Raw genomic sequence first — 18334 nt, forward strand, 5'->3', positions numbered from 1 at the left:
ACTTACAAAAATCTTTGTATCACATATATCTTAAAAAAAAATATTTTTAAATTTTTATATGTATTTATTTATTAGCGATCGACACATTACATGTTCTCTACATTTACAAAATATTTTTTGTACATATGTATATGAAAGACTATTGTTTTGTGTAGATGTCTCGAAAGCGCATGTGTGATTTAACAAGTTTTATAAAATTCAACAATTCAATTTTACCATTAATTTTACCATCAATTAATTTAGTTTTACTGTCTGGAACAATACAGTCGCCGCATTGCTATCAATACTTCGCTCTATTATTATTTGTCTACTTGCGACAGATACCTATCACTAAACGACTGAAATTTTGATTGAAATCGAGATTGAATATGAATCTTTGGAAAATATAGAGTAAAGTTACTTCATCGTTTAGAATTGTAAAGTCATCTTTGATTATTTCATATAACTAATTAGTAATTCATAATATATACGTTCGATTTAAGTATAACGATAGACACCCCTGTGAAAGACAAGAAATAAAATCTGAGATAGAGACACTTAGCTCATGAGAAATGGCTTTTAAAATTGTTAAATTTGCTTAACGTGAAAACAACGTGACAATTCCTGTAATTTAGAGAGAGATATATAATTTATAATTCCTAAACTGTACACGCGTATGCATATGTATGCTGAAATTAGGGTTTTAGTAACAGAAAATTTATCAGAGTAGTACAACTGGTTTATCATGACCATTGCTACATCAATAGAATACTAGAATATTAATAGAATTCACGCTTTAAAATCGCATTTTCACATTGAAGTACATAAATACTACGCGATCTCCATCCGTTTTGGATTGGAACCTATCTTTTAATTCGGTTTTCCCCAGGGACCAACTAAAACTTTTCTCGTTCTTTCTCAACGAATATCTATACATCTGTCTATCAGTTGCAGCATGCTGCCGATTTACTTGTGCTTACGAATGATGTACTCACAAATAAAGAAGGCTCCCAAGTGTAAATCACATAATGTCAAAGCTATACAGATTTGTTGTTGGATAAGGGGATGACGCGTGGCTCTGTGAGTTCGCGCGAATGATTATAGTAACCGAAAGGTCTATGATTCGATCTTGGCCGCGTATTCCTCGATTAAGAGGAGGATTAAGGGGAGGAGAGTTTAAGAGGAAGGTTCCTCGTTTAAGGGGAGAGGAAAAAGTTCAAGAGAAAAAGAATAAATAGAGTAACAGAAGTTTTGTGTCAAATAACTGGAACTTCACAGTCTGGTATCGGTTGGAGACACAGCGATAAGAGTAGTCTTATTCCAAACCTTAAGAACCCCCCGTTATTTAAATAATCAAAAAGTGAAACAAATTTGCTATGTTACATAAGATTTGATTAAATTCTTACGGTTATATTTTTTCAAATTTGGTATCAGATCAAGTTCTTTTAAAGAACTTCTAAGCCCTTTGCTTTATAAGCACAAATATCAAATATATCAGAATTTTACAGATCGTTGGCTGTGTATTATTTTGATCTGATACCAAATTTGAAAAAATTAAAACCGTAAGAATTTAATCAAATCTTATGTATCTTCATTTCCGACCAAGTACATGCAAATCAGATCTTTATAGGTTTGGCATATGCCATTTATACTTGGAAACCTTCCCTTGTCAGTCGTGCTAGCAACCGAGTACATTAATCTACGTGCTAAGACTGTACTATTTAACATTATATTATGTAATTTTTGGCGGCGGCGTCTTCCCTACTTCGTTGTTCCGTCGTTTTCGACGTTTCGTGGGACGCGCGTCGCAACGTAAATAGTAACGCGTGATCTAGCCACTTATAAATCGGTAAACACCTTTTTATCCAACTCAGAAATGAGGAGGCTGGTGTTTGAGATGGGTAGAGAGCATGAATAATCACGGCATATGAAGGCCGTCGCCCGGTTTTTCTGCGGCTTCATTCTTTTAACGATCATGTTTCTACGGAACAGTATGTTGTCCGATTGCTCAGCATCGGCTAATATGAGCACTCTACCAGGCATCAGACGCTCGCGGATTATGTCCAACATCTCAATCGTCTCCTTGGCATCCGTTTTCCCCGTTACATAAATCTGAAAAGAAAGACCCATTGCAGACACGTGTCGAGAGCTTACAATCTCATCACGAAAGCGCTATTGTTAGCGGCTTTTAAAAGCAGAGGCACGCACCTGCGTCGGGTGATGATATTCGATTAGCGACAACATCATTTGTGGACATGCAGCCGGACAGCTCACAAGTTTGTTGCCGAACGCGCACAGAAGTTTCTCAGCTTTATTCCTGAGATCGTCGCGATCCAGGTAAATCGCTAGGCGCAACATATTGGAACACGCGATTGAATTACTAGACGGCTGCGCGCCATCGTCAGCTGCAACAAAAGACGTTAATAAAATTTATAAAACTGACGATTTATATATGAATTCTAGGACTTAAGAATGTAGTGAAATATTTAATAGATAATGTTGTAAAGATTTGGATGCGATAATCTTTACGGCAGAATTAGATTTCGCTTGACTTTGTTTACTTGATGTAATGGTCACTGCGTCACGTGCGTTAAATCTTGCCATCTAATGACCAAACTAAAATTATTAGAAAAGCAGCCAAACGTACAGTCTTTCGTTCGTGTAAGTATTGGAGACTCCTCGGCCATAGCGAAGTAACCGCCATCCTGCGAGTCCCAGAACAATCGATCCTGAGTATCCTGCAGCTCTTCGGCAAATTCGATCCAATGCGGGTCGAAGGTGGCCTCGTACAAGTCGAGCAATCCCTTCACGAGGAACGCGTAATCCTCATGGAAGCCAGGTATCGGGGCGCTCCTATAAATCGTATCATTATACATTTTGCATGCGTGACATGAATGCAGATGTATAACAGTATTTATACCTCTGTATAATTTTGTCGTCCGTCCTCCTGCGATAACAACTACGAAGCAGTATGCGTTTCTTTTTATCAAATAGATATCGCTCCACGAATGTGGCAGCTTCTGTCGCTGCTTCAACATACTTCTTGTTTTTCACAGCTATTCCAGCACGCGCAAGGCCACTTATCATAAGACCTGTAAATATATTTAAAAAATCGTAATTAGACATTACGGAAATGAGTGTCACGAAATCTGTCACGGCGACGATGACACAAACTTATCATAATTCATTACCGTTCCATGCTGTTACGATCTTGTCGTCCAGGCTGGGCCACGGTCTATTTGTTCTGTCGAAAAACAATATAGTACAGGCCTCGTCTATATACTTTTGTGTGTCCTCTACACTAAGCTTAAAATGGTTAGCGGTATCCTCTATTCCCGACTGCATCCAAAATACGTTCTTGCCTGTAAGCTCGCCATGAGGATCCTGTATTGCAGAACAATATCGCATTCACAAATTTTGCTTTATAAATATCTTGTTTTACGATTTCGATTGCAAAACATACTTGTGGGCTTTCTACATTTCCCTCCTTCCGCACTGAGAATTGTCGGCAGATAAGGTCAAAATATCTAACATTGTCCTTACCAGGTACTTTCTTTTTTAAAAGAGTCTTAAGACTGTCATAGGCCCAAACATAAAATGCGCCTTCCCGCTTCGCTGGCGCATCTGACTTGGGTAGCGAGTCCGCGTCCTCCGCGCTGAAGAAACCACCTTCCTGAATAATGTACATGTTGTAATTATTTTATATCCTTACATGTTTGTCGCTCTGTACAACTTTAATTTCAAAAAGTCTAAGTGAGGAAAAATATTTCTTGTAAGTTAGAATGAGCATTGTATCTAGGAAATACATTCAAAATACTGTTAGACGAACGAATGAAAAAGCAATATAATACCATGTGTTGCAGCATACGTAGGACGTACACCGCGATATCGTCCACGATATCGGAAAAGAAGGAATCTTTCGTAATGATGTACGCGTCGGCGTAGCATTGTATTAACAGAGCTTGATCGTAAAGCATTTTCTCGAAATGAGGAACTCTCCATCGAGCGTCCACGGTGTACCGGTGAAATCCCTGAAAGACGAACAATTTAAAACTATTCGATTCGCGTGTTGTAATAGCGAAAACGAAGGAGCCTTACTTTCCCTATGTGATCGTGAATTCCACCGTAAGCCATTTTCCTCAAGGTATTCAGGGATGCATCTAAAGACATCTCAACCAACATGGTAGAAGTAGTTAGAACGTGCATACTGAGAAGAAAATTTAAATTGCACGGTTCGGGAAATTTCGGCGAGTTCGGGTTCGTGGCGGATGAGCTGCCAAATCCGCCGTATTCCTTATCGTATATGTTCAATAGAACGTGAGCGCACAAGAAAGCGCAATCAATCGCAGGAACTCCATCGTCCTGTGTCACAAAGATCAATGAATAAGATACGATGTTAAAATAGTTTTAAAGTCTCGAAATCTTTAGTAGCATTCGCTCACTTTCACGTCATGTCTGCTCGAGGCCAATTCCTTCAAACGTTCTGCTATAGTAGTGGCGGACTTGACCATTTTGTTTTTCTCCTCCGTCCACTAGAACAAAAGAAAATATCATTTATGTATATCTATAATTTTATCCTGTGGGAAAATAACATTTAAATCGCACAATTATATATGACAAATTAAATGCAAATTCGTAACGTAAATCAAGCAAAAATGTTCGTGTCAGATGAAAGTATCATGCATAAGAAAGTATGTGCATATACCTCCTTCGCAATTCGTGTCAAGTACAACGTAAACATTGCAGAGCTGAAGTATGTTCCGCCCGTTAACGGCATCAAATCCGGCGTCAGGAAAACACTCAATGGCCAACCGCCATGGCCTCTCAATCTCTGTAAAATGTAGATACCTCTTCGTCAGTATATTCAACAGAGTTAATATATAATTATAAGTAGCATATACATTTTGCTGTTTATTCTCGGCCCTCACATAGTGCATAGCAATAAATTTGACACCTGCCTGAATAAACATCATGCACATCATGTCGATATCGGGCCTCTCTTCTCTATCCACTTTGATATTAACGTAGTTCTCGTTCATAATTTTCGCGACTTCTTCGTTCTTAAACGATTCCTTCTCCATCACGTGGCACCAGTGACACGTAGAGTAGCCGATCGACACAAAAATTAGCTTATTTTCCTTCTTCGCCTTTTCCAGGGCCTCGTCGCCCCAGGGATACCAGTCCACAGGATTGGTCGCATGTTCCAATAGATACGGCGACTTTTCCAGCCTCAAGCGATTCTTTTTCACTTCAGGCTGATCGGTTTCTTTCTCGCTATCCTGTCGGGATGTCGACGCCGTTCTGGCGGATGTCGACAGAATAGGCACTGACTGGCACAACCTGGTTTTTTTTAAACGTGATTGGTTAATAATCATCTTCAAACTTTAGTTTTTACCAAACAATAAGCAATACAATATAAATATAATAAATAAAATATATATAATCGTGTGCATGTGTACGTAATATAATTACTTCTTCATATCGCACTCAACGGAGGGTAGAGCACTTTTGGTGAGATACTTTTTGCGATACCCTTGCGTTCCCGCACTCCACTGTTTCTTAGATAACTCAGATATGCAGCGAGCTATTGATGATGAGTTACATCTTCCCGAAATCATAACACGCTTGGCATGGAGAATACACGCAGCGAAGATGATCCTGGACACACAATATATACAGCGCCGGTTAATTATTAAATAATAATTAAATCAAATTAATTATAATTATTAATTATGAAATAAGCAGTATTATAATAGCGTTGCTCATTTAATGGGCGCATAATAACAGGGAAAAATAAGCAGTTTCTTTCAATAAAAATAGAGGAATTATAGAAGTAAAAATCGAAATTTCTGAATTATTTCAATAAATATTGGAGTAAGAAGTTTTACGTTTTATTTCTATGAAATTAATTGCCAAACGTGCAATTTTCCATTTAAAATATATTAATTAAAAATCGAATACCACAGAGACAATACATATATTTTTTCCGCCTCTCAAAAAGTAATTATTAAGCAGGGTGTATATTACTGTATATGATTATATCGAATGCAAGTACGAAAAATACAAGAATCAAGCTCAAGCGGATCATTTTCCTTTTCTTTTATCATTTTCATGATTTTTAATATCTCCTTAAATCATCATAATCTATCGCAACTTAACAATTAACTTCAGCAAAGCAAACACTCCGCTTACTTGTTATTATATATTATAGAAAAACACAAAAATTCGTCATTTTTGCGTCTACAGCATTCGAAAGTCGAACTATCTAAAATTACAATGCGTAAGCACGGTAAAAGTATGTAAAATTGAAATATATGAATATACAAATTGTTTAAGTATGTCTATAATAAATAGCTATACTTCAATAATGCATTTTAGAGCATACAGGGTGGCCCACTTAATCCGATATTCAATTCAGAAAGTGTATTGAATTTAAATAGAAAATTAAATGTATCAGTATAAGCACAGAAATACAGGATTCAAATCTCCGGGGTATTCAGGGGAAAAGCTGGAAGTAAAGAAGGATTTTGTGGGAGGAATGCCGTAACAGAACGGTGAGGGATTCGGGGGAAAAAAAGGGATGCTACTCCATCCGTAAAAATGGTGGAGGGAGAGCGAGGGGGGAGGGACACTCAAATATTTTGTGGAAACGGGAGATAAGAAAAGAGGTCCCCTGCTGCATTTCAGGGGCATGTGAGAGGGAGTGTTTTCACGTCACCCGTTGCATGACGTTATGCCTGGCGACAGCAAGAATGTCGGGTCGACATCCTTGAGCCTCGCTTGAATTTTATATTTCTATGCTGAAATACTTGTATTTTTAAAAGTGCATTGAAGTAAAATATTCGTCGAAAACGGCGAGTACTTTGCGAGATGTAGCTCGCGCATTTAGAAACGCGCTCTCGCGAAGCCATTGTCAAAATTCGCGGGTCACCCGGTACAGGGCGACAGTAGAAAATGGCGGATCCACATTCTATCGAGCGATTATCGCGCGACAGCGCGATGTCCAGCGGTCTCGAAAAATCGCCTGGCGAGTCGCGAATCCGTGAGCGTCAAGCTTCCCGCAGCAGAATCAGATAAGAATAGATAAGCACGCGTCCGCTGATAACGGCGATACGTATTACGTACGGGGAGGTGTTCGGTCCAGCGTAGATTCGGCGTAACCTCGAATTCTCCTCGTCGATTCGCGCTGCCAGATAGCGCGCCGATAGCGGGATAATTGCTGCGCACTTCGCGGCAGTTCGCGGCATATGCATGCGTCGAGAGCTCGACCGAGCTTGCGCGATGCGCAACGTGGTCACGACGTCACGTGACCAAGCGCGCCGTGCGCGAACCGATTATGAAAGATGTTTTCCCGCTCCATATAATAATAGCAATAATAAAGAGAAATTATATTGATGACCCGATGGAAATGCCCATTATGTCTATTTCTATCTAATGTTGATCGACTTTAATCTAGATTTAACTTAGTTTTTATCTTTTTCTAGTTCTGAGATTGACCTGCATTGATAGAACTATATATTGTTTATATATTAGAGCGACTCTGACCAACGACAGCTCTGATTGAGTTGACCGACGATTAATTCAATCCGTCTAAATTGCCTAAGGCAAAATTCTTAATTATATAACTTGTTCCTTGATTTAATCTCTTATCCATGTTAACAAAATAACATATTACGTGATAAGTTAATCGTCGCGATTGACGGATTTTGACGTACAAAAATGATTTTTTATTTTTGGCGGCCTTACGATAACAGCTTACGATAACGTACGCTTCTGCTATGAAAATATTATTGAATGGCGGGACTATTAATATATAACGTCAATAGTCTAAGACGCAATAAACGTGCAAACGCAGCGCCAATTGAGGAGACTTGAATCTTGAATCGCAAATTGGTAGAATAAGAGGAGGGGGAGTATCATATATATATTCCCTAAGTTCCATACTTAAATTCTCGATATATATTCCCGATACATGTCTCGAATATTATCTCAAGCATGAGATGCAAGAAGGTGAAGCTAAATCAACGGAAGCTTCTCTTACCTGACATGATAACGACGTTTCAATCGGTAGTATCCACATCTTGGAATGACGGCTACGTCTCGCGATAAACAGGTCAATAAGCACCGACGATCTAAAAAGGCCTATATACCACGTGCTCCAGCAGCTGTCATGCACTATTTACGTTTCTGGAGGATTCCGCAAACGGGAACCACTCGTTGTCGTGAGTTCTGCCGCCCGATGGCCGATCGATAATCGGGCAGATAAAATACAAACGCGGAGTTCCGCGCGTTCCGAAAACTATTTTCCTTCGCCGTGCAGGCAGATTTCCAGAAATTTTTAACTATTTTAATCTTTTTTGTGACCCAAAATACACAAAATTTGAAAATTTTAAAGAAATCAGGAAGGGGGTCGTTATACTCAATATTTAAAAATATTTCAAAAATAATGCACCGGCATACATTCGGCGGTAAAGTATCAAAGAGAATATGATCAAATAATTAAGAAATATAATCAAGGAGTTTCGGGAATCATTGAATTCTATTATAAGAATTCTTAAAATTCCAAATCCAAGGGTTCACAAATTTCGAGAATTGCCGAATTCCAAACGGTCGATCATGTTGAAAAGAGTGAGTATTACAAAAGTGAGGAAATTCACTAGAGTATCTGCGATTTCATTGGTCGAAATCACGTCGAAATCTAGTAAGGCGGTTCACTTTTGTAATTTTTACCTTCTTTCGAAAGATACATGATCGACCCCTTGAATTCCTAAAGTTCTTATTTTTCTTCTTTTTTAAAGGAATCAATTTAAAACGTTGAAAGTTTTAATATAAAAACATATTAGTTGCATTTGCATATTTGTGAACGCAATCGATAGAATAGAGAATTTACCTCTCGACATTGATAGCCGTGGATTGATTTCTCGCTTTCCGACGGTCAAATGTAAAAACTACAATTTGATTATATTTTATTGAATTTAAAAATAACTTAAATTATAACTTAAATTACATTTTATGCATAAATCTTTATTTTATATTTGACACAACTTTTTACGCTATATTTATAGAAAAAATAGTTTTGAATAAAATGTGCTTAAAATTAAAAAAAATATGTTTTTTCAATGAATTCGTACATGCGGCGTCTTTTCTTTAAATCATTTTCTCAATCGTTTATCTTCTTTTTAAATCTTAAATTTATATCTATAAGCGAAATTAAAGACTCAAACGAATTTGTAATATTTTTTTTATTGTTCCTTTTCTTATAATTTTAATTCTATGATTAGATTATTTTATATATCACACATTATTACATTAACACATTATACTTATTTCTACTTGCGATTTACAGTTTACACTTGATAAGGATGTCTCTTGACATAGTCAGCCAAGACATTCTCCAGATACTAAACTCCAGATAGACACATGTTTTTCCTTGATCTGTGCAAAGAAGTCGCAATTGTGATGCATCACATGAATTGCTCTCAATTTAGGATGCTGCTCAACAATTGCGGAACTAGCTAACTGTCGCAAGTATAGTTCTTTTACATCTTTGCACAGTGTCAGCTCGTTGAAATCATCATTGTGATCTACCAAACTGATTTCTTCCAAGCGTTGACAGGAAGAAAACAATCTATGGAACAAATGTCTGTCGAGTGTGCCATCGTTCCTGTAACAAAAACCATACTATTACTACAGGTTCAATCGCAAAGAAAAAAAAACAACAACCGTTCATGATGTTTGCAAGAGATGTAAATTTCGAAAACATACAAATTTCAATAAAGAATTAAAGAATATGATAATATGCATTAAAAAAAATATAGCACAAACTTACATCCATAAAATACACAGTTTTCGTAAATTTTTGCATTCACAGAGGTCATCAATATTTCGCGACGAAATAATACCTCCCGATATATCTAAAATTTCCAAGTCTGGACACGAATTTCTCGCCTGCATCGTAATTGCGTCTGCATCTAGATCTTCTGTCACGCCGGGCAAAAGTAAGACACGCATTCGTGGAGTTTTTTGCAGTATTTTGCAAACAGATTTTGATGTTATAAACGTCATTCTAAGGTCCAAATGTTCTAGACCTTTTAGATTTTTGACGTACGAGAGGCCTCTGTCTGTTAATACACCTCGACATGCAGCGAGATCCAATACTAAAAATAATATATACACATATATATATATATATATATATATTGATTATATCCAATTTACCTGTAATCTTAACAATTCACATTTATTTAATTACCTCTCAAATTTTTACACATCCTCGAAATTTTAAATAAAATATGTTCATTGACAGAATCGCAGTCTCTTAACCGCAGGTGAGTTAAAAACCTGCCAAATTTTTTCATTAATCTTAATAAATGATCAGTAGAAATCCCACTTGATGTCAAATCCAATTGTTTTACAGATTTACATGTGGATGCGAAAAAAGATATAATGTTGTGGACGTGAGTAGAATTTTTATATTGTATATTACGTAAATTTAAACATTTAAATTTAAAGAGACTATGATCCCGTGTTATTCTTCTGAGGCGTTTATCTACTGCGTAGATATGGCTCAACGACCTCATATCTAGGTTTTTTAAAATTTTTAAAATTATTTCGTCCTGCAAAAATAAAAAATAAGATTTCAATACATGAGATTACATGTGGTGGCCGCGTGTGCTCCTATCAAAGATGGCACCACACTAATCAACCGCGTTTTCTCGCGAGCGCTCGACCGCGACGACTTAAAGATATAAACAAATTCGACAACAATATTCATTGCCCCGATCGACGCTCTTACCGACGATCTCGTCGGACGACAAGAGCTGTCGGCGGGGCATGTATCATGAGTCATACCATCGCGATCCGCAGAGAGTCGTATGGTATTGGGGACTCATGTTCCAACCATACATTACTACAATAAGGTACTTACGGGAAGCACAGATAAATAATTCGTGCAATGTTGTTCCTTGATTGCCTTGATTGCCTCTGTAGAATGTTCTGCATTCAAATGCTTTTTCAATAAATGGTGATTCGTACAATGCTTTTTCAATAAATGGTGATTTGTACAATGCCTTTTCAATAAATGGTGATTCGTACAATGCTTTTTCAATAAATGGTGATTCGTACAATGCTTTTTCAATAAATGGTGATTCGTACAATGCTTTTTCAATAAATGGTGATTTGTACAATGCTTTTTCAATAAATGGTGATTCGTACAATGCTTTTTCAATAAATGGTGATTCGTACAATGCTTTTTCAATAAATGGTGATTTGTACAATGCTTTTTCAATAAATGGTGATTCGTACAATGCTTTTTCAATAAATGGTGATTTGTACAATGCTTTTTCAATAAATGGTGATTCGTACAATGCTTTTTCAATAAATGGTGATTTGTACAATGCTTTTTCAATAAATGGTGATTCGTACAATGCTTTTTCAATAAATGGTGATTCGTACAATGCTTTTTCAATAAATGGTGATTTGTACAATGCTTTTTCAATAAATGGTGATTTGTACAATGCTTTTTCAATAAATGGTGATTCGTACAATGCTTTTTCAATAAATGGTGATTTGTACAATGCTTTTTCAATAAGTGGTGATTTGTACAATGCTTTTTCAATAAATGGTGATTCGTACAATGCTTTATAGATGTATTGCTGCGGACAATAATGGTACAAATTAGTTTTCATTATTGAGAGGAGGGGGTATTCTTGTCTATGCTGAAATTTTTCATATTAATTGCACAGCATCTAGCTGTGTGGAATACTTTAAAGAGCTGGACATAAATTTTAATCTTATCGTCTTGGTTTTAAAGTTACCAAACTGTAACGGTTTTAACGTTACGTCGTTGTGAGAGTTGGTACCAGAACTGAGTAAAAAAAATTTTTTTTTGCCGAATCTGGTACCAATCTTCACAACACTTATACAGATTAAGAATATGTTTGGTTTTTTTCTTTTCAAATACACACAACGTCCGCAACACTGGTCGCCAATCAGAGGCGCATCATTGTGCCCGAGCGTACAAAACCATAAGTTAAATTTCTTTATTTTTTCCAACAAAATTTAAACATGTTTTTAAAGCAACAATAAATATGTGTGAAAATTTTCAGAAAGAAAACTCGAACAGTTTTAAATTTATTCTATTCTAAAAATCACTTCTAAAAACAGCATTCTAGACAAGAATACCCCCTTAAGAAAATAAAAAAAGATTGAATATTACTTATAATTAATGATTATAATACCTTTTACAAATAATGCAATATTCAAGAAATTTCTTTTGAAGATCGAGTATATCCATGTGTGCATTTCATAATCAGTTATCATCGGTGTTAAATTATGAATATCCTGATGACAAGGATACTTGCAGTTGATGCGTTTTAATAGATCAGTCAAACTCTGTTCAGGTTCTTTTGGACAGATTAATTTTGACGTCCCTATCAATTGCACGGCATCTAGCCGTGATGAATATTTTAAAACGCTGGACATAAATTTTAGCCTTATTGTTTTGGTTTTAAAGTTGCACGGATGCGATAAGGATGGGGAAAATAATCTCGATGTCGGGGGTACATTCTGAGAAGGCCCATTCCACAATTGAAACCACTTATTATTAGAATCTTGAGCCGAAATTTGAATTACGCTTCCAGGATTATATACTTCATATATATACACTCTGATTGGATATACAGCTTCGTGAAACTCGAGATCTTCAAAACAGAAAATTTAATTATAATCCTTTCTGAACACAAACGTATCTTTTTGAACAATATCTTATTTATCAATTCAAATTATGTATACATACAAATATAATTATAACGGCTGTTCCTATGATTTTGTGGTACATAATTATCCTGCCATGGCGATCCTGAGATATCGAAACCATAAGTTCTCTGTGCAAGAAAGTTGTGCATAAGTTAGATTACGATTACATTCTACTAAACAATAACACACGTAATAATATCATCAGAAAACACGTACCATGACTAATGTTTCCGAAAAATCTCCATAATTCGGAAAGTTGGTAGGTGCTCCAATTACGTTTCTAGATGTTTCGGCTAAACTTCTATTATTATCATTATATCCTGCATAGGCATATTCACAAATTGAAAGATGAAATCAACGCGATTCATTATATGCTAAAAAAAATAACTACATTTAACAGTAATTAACAACGATTCTTAAGATTAGTAATAAATAAATTTTATGTTTTCATATTTATTATTAAGGAATAAAGATGACTTTGTATTATACCTTGACGGAAGTATTTTACTGAAAATACTTCCGGTCGGTACAAAAGTAATGCCTTCAAATTTTTTTCTCAGAAAATTTTATTCCTGCAGGAACTTTAATATCTTACAACATTATGGTGCACATTTATTATTTTTTTACATAATCATCTCTTTTTTAATACACTTTTTACACTTAGTTGCTCGCATGATTATAGTATTAAAATAATTCTCAGACATTGTACTTAAAAGGATATCACGATTCAAATTTAGTGCTAGCTGCATAGCGTTGAAATTAATTAATTAACTCATGGAGCGCGCGCGCAGCGCTCTAAAGTTCGTTACAGAATCGTCAAAGAATTAGGTGCTCGCGTGATTATGATCCCAAAATAATCGTGAGACATTGTACTTTAAGAAGATATCACGATTCGAATTTAGTGCTAGCTGTATAGTGTTGAAATTAATTAATTTATCCGTGGAGCGCGGCGCGCTTCGAATCGTAATATTTTCTTAAAGTACAATGTCTCAGGATTATTTCGGGTTGCTGCAGGATTACTGCAGGTGATAGCTCATTGTCAGATATAATAAGAGGAATAAGGAACAAGGAATTAAACATTGTAATCGCATCTTTCTTCAAGACACAGCTTCTCTCTTTTTCCAAAACGCAGAATTCTAGCTCTTTATATGTTCTCCTTTTCTTTTCATGTTGGAGAGAAAAAGAGAAAAGATGAATCATGCAAGAAGTTCAGCTGAAAAAAACAGGCTTTCTAACTTTGTTCCTTAATTCTTTATTGTGTCTGACCCTTTATACTGCAGTGATACAACTCTGCATACATTTTTCTATTAGGCCACTATTTCAACCTTTGTTAACTTCTAACCGACCGTTAACTTTTCAGAATAGCCAATAGAAGTTGGCTATTTTGAAAGTTAACGAACAATTAAATCTAATTCAATATAAATATAAAAATATATATCTTTGACCGGAAATGTGAATGACATGCATTTTGTCTGGAATTTACTAGGGGTGAGTACCGTTTTTGACGCATGATGCGCATAATGCATTACTTATCCTTTTTTAACATTTGGTATAAAGGCATGCCGACAATAAGGATAAGTGATGCATTATGCATATTATGCGTGAAACGGAACGCACCCCTAGTAAATTCCAAAAAAATGCATGTTATTCACATTTCCGGTCAGAGATATATATTTTTATATTTATATTAAATTAGATTTAATTGTTCGTTAACTTTCAAAATAGCCAACTTCTAGATCACGTGCGAATCTTTACGAAAGATCGTATCGTGTGCTGTTATCTTAGAATTATTTTAAGTAAAATATGTCTTATAATTATTTTATTGGTAGATTAAAATCTTGAAATTACCCAAAATCCGATTAACATCTACTGTTTCAATTCTCTAATTGTTATATTACACAATGCGAAAATATAGTGCGATTTATAACGAATGCTGCTAGGCATATTTAAATCTAAATGATAAAATTTCACATGCCCATTCAATATATGACACTTTCTTGTAGTGTAGCTTAATTAACAAATAAATATATACGATAATAATCATGCAGCTTGACAGTGAGCAAAAAAAGCACGAATATGTGTGCAATGCTGGGCCCAAAACAGGATATCTTAGAGTCGTAGGCAATATTAAGGGCGCCGATGCGGGCGTTTACCTCAGCAATTCGTGGGCTGGTTCCGCGCTCTTCCAGGACGACGATCAAATCGGATGTAGTTGCGGCTTCAGCGCCCCGTGGTGAATCGTCGACTCGCGCACCGAGCGGGTCTATTCTACGTAGATGAAATGGAGATTACGGGCGTCGCCGAAGCACAGGAAGAAGAAGCACACAAAAGCACCACAGACTATGCAGCTTGATAGCTAGCAAAAGAGTGCGCTCGTGGGAAATTCGCAATTAAGGTAAAGGGCCTAGGTAGGAAAAAGTGGAATGGGAAAGTTATAGTGGGAGAGTAGCTCATCATCAAATAGGGTCTGTTTTCTATTGCTGAATTGGCTGCACTAGTTCAGAGTTTATCTTTTTCCTTTCAATGTGAAGTACTGAAGTAAAAAGATAAACCTTTACACAATCTTTAACTATATATGACTCATATATTTCTGTAATTTGACGCACAATGTTCTACCATTGTTAAATTAACTTGATAAGGATCCAAAGTAAGGGTTGAAACGTCGGTATATTAATAAATTACTGCCAGTCAGACCGATTTACACGTCTTGGTTTTATTATTTCATACTGACGAATTATAATTGTATTGAAAAAAGATAAACTCTGAATTAGTGCAGCCTGTTCAGCAATAGAAAACAGACTCATAATCTATTCCAATTTTAAATTTAATCGCGGGTTTCTCATGCATCCGAAAAGACGGAAATATGTATAAAAATATCAAAAGTTGTTTTTTATTAATTATAGTTTGTAGAAATAATTTATAGTGGAAAAAATAAAATATGTTCATTGACAGAATCGCAGTCTCTTAACCGCAGGTGAGTTAAAAACCTGCCAAATTTTTTCATTAATCTTAATAAATGATCAGTAGAAATCCCACTTGATGTCAAATCCAATTGTTTTACAGATTACATGTGGATACGAAAAAAGATATAATGTTATGGACGTGAGTAGAATTTTTATATTGTATATTACGTAAATTTAAACATTTGAATTTAAAGAGACTATGATCCCGTGCTATTCTTCTAAGGCGTTTATCTACTGCGTAGATATGGCTCTACGACCTCATATCTAGGTTTTTAAAAATTTTTAAAATTATTTCGTCCTGCAAAAATAAAAAATAAGATTTCAATACATGAGATTACATGTGGTGGCCGCGTGTGCTCCTACCAAAGATGGCACCACACTAATCAACCGCGTTTTCTCGCGAGCGCTCGACCGCGACGACTTAAAGATATAAACAAATTCGACAACAATATTCATTGCCCCGATCGACGCTCTTACCGACGATCTCGTCGGACGACAAGAGCTGTCGGCGGGGCATGTATCATGAGTCATACCATCGCGATCCGCAGAGAGTCGTATGGTATTGGGGACTCATGTTCCAACCATACATTACTACAATAAGGTACTTACGGGAAGCACAGATAATAATTCGTGCAATGTTGTTCCTTGATTGCCTTGATTGCCTCTGTAGAATGTTCTGCATTCAAATGCTTTTTCAATAAATGGTGATTCGTACAATGCTTTTTCAATAATGGTGATTTGTACAATGCTTTTTCAATAAATGGTGATTTGTACAATGCTTTTTCAATAAATGGTGATTCGTACAATGCTTTTTCAATAAATGGTGATTCGTACAATGCTTTTTCAATAAATGGTGATTTGTACAATGCTTTTTCAATAAATGGTGATTCGTACAAATGCTTTTTCAATAAATGGTGATTTGTACAATGCTTTTTCAATAAATGGTGAGTCGTACAATGCTTTTTCAATAACTGGTGATCTACAATGCTTTTTCAATAAATGGTGATTTGTACAATGCTTTTTCAATAAATGGTGATTCGTACTAATGCTTTTTCAATAAATGGTGATTCGTACAATGCTTTTTCAATAAATGGTGATTTGTACAATGCTTTTTCAATAAATGGTGATTCGTACAATGCTTTTTCAATAAATGGTGATTTGTACAATGCTTTTTCAATAAATGGTGATTCGTACAATGCTTTATAGATGTATTGCTGCGGACAATAATGGTACAAATTAGTTTGCATTATTGAGAGGAGGGGGTTATTCTTGTCTATGCGAAATTTTTCATATTAATTGCACAGCATCTAGCTGTGTGGAATACTTTAAAGAGCTGGACATAAATTTTAATCTTATCGTCTTGGTTTTAAAGTTACCAAACTGTAACGGTTTTAACGTTACGTCGTGTGAGAGTTGGGTACCAGAACTGGGTAAAAAAAATTTTTTTTTCTGCTTTTTATGACTCGCTGAAGAGAAAAAAACATAGGAAAAATCGACAATCAACATTTAATATGGCGTCACTTTGTAAAAAAATTTTTTTTGCCGAATCTCTCTGGTACCAATCTTCACAACACTTACAGATTAAGAATATGTTTGGTTTTTTTCTCTTCAAATACACACAACTTTATTAAGGAATAAAGATGACTTTGTATTATACCTTGACGGAAGTATTTTACTGAAAATACTTCCGGTCGGTACAAAAGTAATGCCTTCAAATTTTTTTCTCAGAAAATTTTATTCCTGCAGGAACTTTAATATCTTACAACTTTATGGTACACATTAATTATTTTTTTACATAATCATCTTTTTTTATACACTTTTACCGTATATGAATAAGACGCTGTATACCCGTGCGGTAAAAATCTTTGCTTTTATTCTTAAGGGCTCGATTAGCACTTTTCTTTAGGTCATTGTTATCTGAAAAATGGTGTTCACAAAGTGTATCTTTCAATAAGCCAAAAAGATGATAATCCTCAGGGGACGCCAGATCCGGGCTATGAAAGAATGAGGAAGGACAGTCCATTACAGTTTGGCAATTGTCTCCTTCATCCGCAGACAGGTGTTGGGTCATGCGTTGTAATGAAGAAGAAAAACCTCATTCAGATTTTTGTCAGGTTAAATATTCTACAGATGAAGGATGATGAGCTAAAGAAAAGTGCCTTTAATCGAGCCCTTAAGAATAAAAGCAAAGACTTTTACCGCACGGATATACAGTGTCCCAGGTGGCACATACACGTTTCAGAAATTTTTTGTAAGCATTTTTCCGAAAACGTTTTATAACCGATTTCTAGAAACGTTTCTCACGAGTAAAAATGTCCTTTCGAAAAACGTTTGATAGAACATTTCTTTTCCGATAAAATAACGTTTAAGAAAGTATATTATAGAAACGTTTTTTTAATGATAAAGAAATTTTAAATTTCTATTTTCACGTCTTTTGAACATGTTTATGACGTCTTTGAGACATGCGTGAGAGTGTTCTAGAAGCTTTATGCATATACCATCTATTCTTTTTCAAAGAAATTCCTGAACTGGTGCACATTCGTGCAATAAGTTAGAGTGAAATAAAATATACTTATCTCACTCTAAGGGGAGACCGGGGCTCGTTGTAACAAGGGGCAAATTTTGTTTATGTATTT

At 35.7% G+C, this 18334-nt stretch overlaps 1 protein-coding gene across 2 annotated transcripts; it reads right to left on the minus strand.

Moving 5' to 3' along the window:
• Positions 1-43: 43 nt before the first annotated feature.
• On the minus strand, positions 44-8226 carry LOC139772567 (spermatogenesis-associated protein 20). Of its 2 annotated transcripts, none has more exons than XM_071706374.1 (13): positions 8021-8226; positions 5452-5637; positions 4938-5319; positions 4685-4810; positions 4422-4511; positions 4078-4341; positions 3831-4010; positions 3443-3652; positions 3171-3363; positions 2900-3071; positions 2627-2832; positions 2188-2384; positions 44-2091 (listed from the first exon to the last, which is right to left on the minus strand). In XM_071706374.1, the coding sequence occupies exons 2-13, from the start codon at positions 5595-5597 to the stop codon at positions 1819-1821; spliced, it is 2439 nt and encodes an 812-aa protein (XP_071562475.1). In that variant the 5' UTR covers positions 5598-5637; positions 8021-8226; the 3' UTR covers positions 44-1818. The 2 variants fall into 2 exon arrangements, with proteins under 2 accessions (XP_071562475.1, XP_071562473.1); XM_071706372.1 differs by lacking the exon at positions 8021-8226 and adding an exon at positions 7105-7261.
• Positions 8227-18334: the final 10108 nt, after the last annotated feature.

Source organism: Temnothorax nylanderi, unplaced genomic scaffold (genome assembly GCF_030848795.1).
Source record: "Temnothorax nylanderi isolate EJ_2023f unplaced genomic scaffold, tnyl_v1.0 TNYL_tig0051_pilon, whole genome shotgun sequence".
Classification (NCBI taxonomy): domain Eukaryota; kingdom Metazoa; phylum Arthropoda; class Insecta; order Hymenoptera; family Formicidae; genus Temnothorax; species Temnothorax nylanderi.

Coding starts and splice junctions, on each gene's coding strand:
- LOC139772567 (XM_071706372.1), bottom strand. CDS start 7,232: ATGCATATGCCGCGAACTGCCGCGAAGTGCGCAGCAATTATCCCGCTA. Junction 3,653..3,830: donor TACGTATGCTGCAACACATG/GTATTATATTGC, acceptor TACATTATTCAG/GAAGGTGGTTTCTTCAGCGC. Junction 3,072..3,170: donor GATCGTAACAGCATGGAACG/GTAATGAATTAT, acceptor ATATATTTACAG/GTCTTATGATAAGTGGCCTT.